Source organism: Drosophila mojavensis, unplaced genomic scaffold (genome assembly GCF_018153725.1).
Source record: "Drosophila mojavensis isolate 15081-1352.22 unplaced genomic scaffold, ASM1815372v1 contig_231, whole genome shotgun sequence".
NCBI lineage: Eukaryota > Metazoa > Arthropoda > Insecta > Diptera > Drosophilidae > Drosophila > Drosophila mojavensis.
Window position 1 is genome coordinate 6,438,645 of NW_025318772.1, and position 1,536 is coordinate 6,440,180.

Consider the following 1,536-nt stretch of genomic DNA (forward strand, 5'->3'; position numbering starts at 1 on the left):
TATCGAATATCCTGTACTCGGTGAAAGTGAGTAAGCAGTGGGGTATATTGGCTTGTTGATAATGCACAGTTATCTCTGAGCAAGAATTGATTTACTAACTATATATCTTGTATAGCGATGTAGTAAAAGCGATACATCTATATCCCTTTATCTATATAATTCTATCTTCAAAAGTTATACATCCTACTTACTTAAATATAATTGGAGCTGTTCTTTAGTAGCCCTTTTCTTCTTCTCTACCCTGATTGCAGGGTATCTCATAGTCTTCTACTACCATTTGCAGCCCTGTCACTTGTGTTTTTTTGCACAAACAGCAGCATTTTTAATATAGCTGTCATTTTGGAGCCCCGCCCCCGCCGCCTGCGCTCCCAGCCGAGGCAACCATTCGAGCAAGATTTTTATTGGTAATAGCAGAGACTATTTTTCGCATTTATAATATAGGGCCATATATTTTCATGAACACTAAATTATGAGGCGGCTCGCGGCTGACTAGGCGCCGTTAGGGGCTGCTTTATAGTGTACCGAAAAACTGATAAAACAATTGAAAACATTCCCCTCACACACACATACACACACACACACCTCTCTGATTCTCCTGTTAACTCGGCCAAGTTTTATAAAAATTTTTGTTTTTTAGCTATGAATATCCTATGCAAATTCTTGAGTTTGGATGTAAACGAGGAGATGGCTCACCTTTTCAGCGCCTCATGCAAGCCTGATGATGCGAATGCCTCCCGCAGCTGCGAGGATTATTCCAAAGAGCCCGTCGAGTGCCTCAGCTATACAATTCGGCACAAGTATCCCAAGCGCCTGGTCACCTACGATGCGGAGGAGCGCTGCGAGCCGCGCAAAATACGCGCTCCGGATCTAGAGGAGAGCCACGACCCGAAAGGCAAGAAATGCGAAAACCCGACAGAGACGAAACCTGGTTCGACTAAGGCTAAGGCTACCAAAGTGGCAAGCAAATGCTCCAAGCTGTTCGACCTGCAACAGAGGCCGACGAAGCAGCATCTGAAGATAATGGAGCGCCGTGCCAAGACGCTCTACCAACTCAGGGCTCTGCGGCGGCGGCAGTGCGGGGAGTGCACGAACACTGAGCCCAGCTGGGAGAGTCTCAGCTCGGCTGAGAGGCTCAGCTTCTGCTGGAGGTCGCTGACTCACCACGAGCTGCGCCCGACGCCCTACGAGAACTTCAGACAGTTGTTCATCGCGCGCCACCTGGACACCTGTCCGCAGCTGAATGCGCGCAAGGTGAGCGCAATGGTGCGACCCACCTGGCTGAGCATGAAGAGCGAGCAGCGCGTGCCCTTCAATCTGCACGCCCTGCTCTATCATGTCAGCACCGGAGACCTGGATCCCTTCGATCACTGTGCGGTGCGTGTGCTCTTGAATCGCTGGCGCTGACCCTGAAGACTGCTGGGCCTGTGCTCTGGCGGGCGCATTAAGATGTCTGTCAGGCACATTTGATTTTCATTTTAATTTTCCAATTTTTTATACAAAACAGATGCTCTAAAATATATATCTATATACACATGT

The 1,536-nt window shown here is 48.4% G+C and overlaps 1 protein-coding gene across 1 annotated transcript; it reads left to right on the top strand.

The window, feature by feature from the left end:
• The first annotated feature begins 542 nt into the window (after window positions 1-542).
• Window positions 543-1,536, top strand: LOC6575153. Its single transcript, XM_002001133.4, has one exon. The coding sequence runs from the start codon at window positions 640-642 to the stop codon at window positions 1,402-1,404; it is 765 nt and encodes a 254-aa protein (XP_002001169.2). The 5' UTR covers window positions 543-639; the 3' UTR covers window positions 1,405-1,536.

Bases quoted from the DNA above. Each gene is read 5' to 3' on its own strand.
- LOC6575153 (XM_002001133.4), top strand. From the start codon at position 640: ATGAATATCCTATGCAAATTCTTGAGTTTGGATGTAAACGAGGAGATG.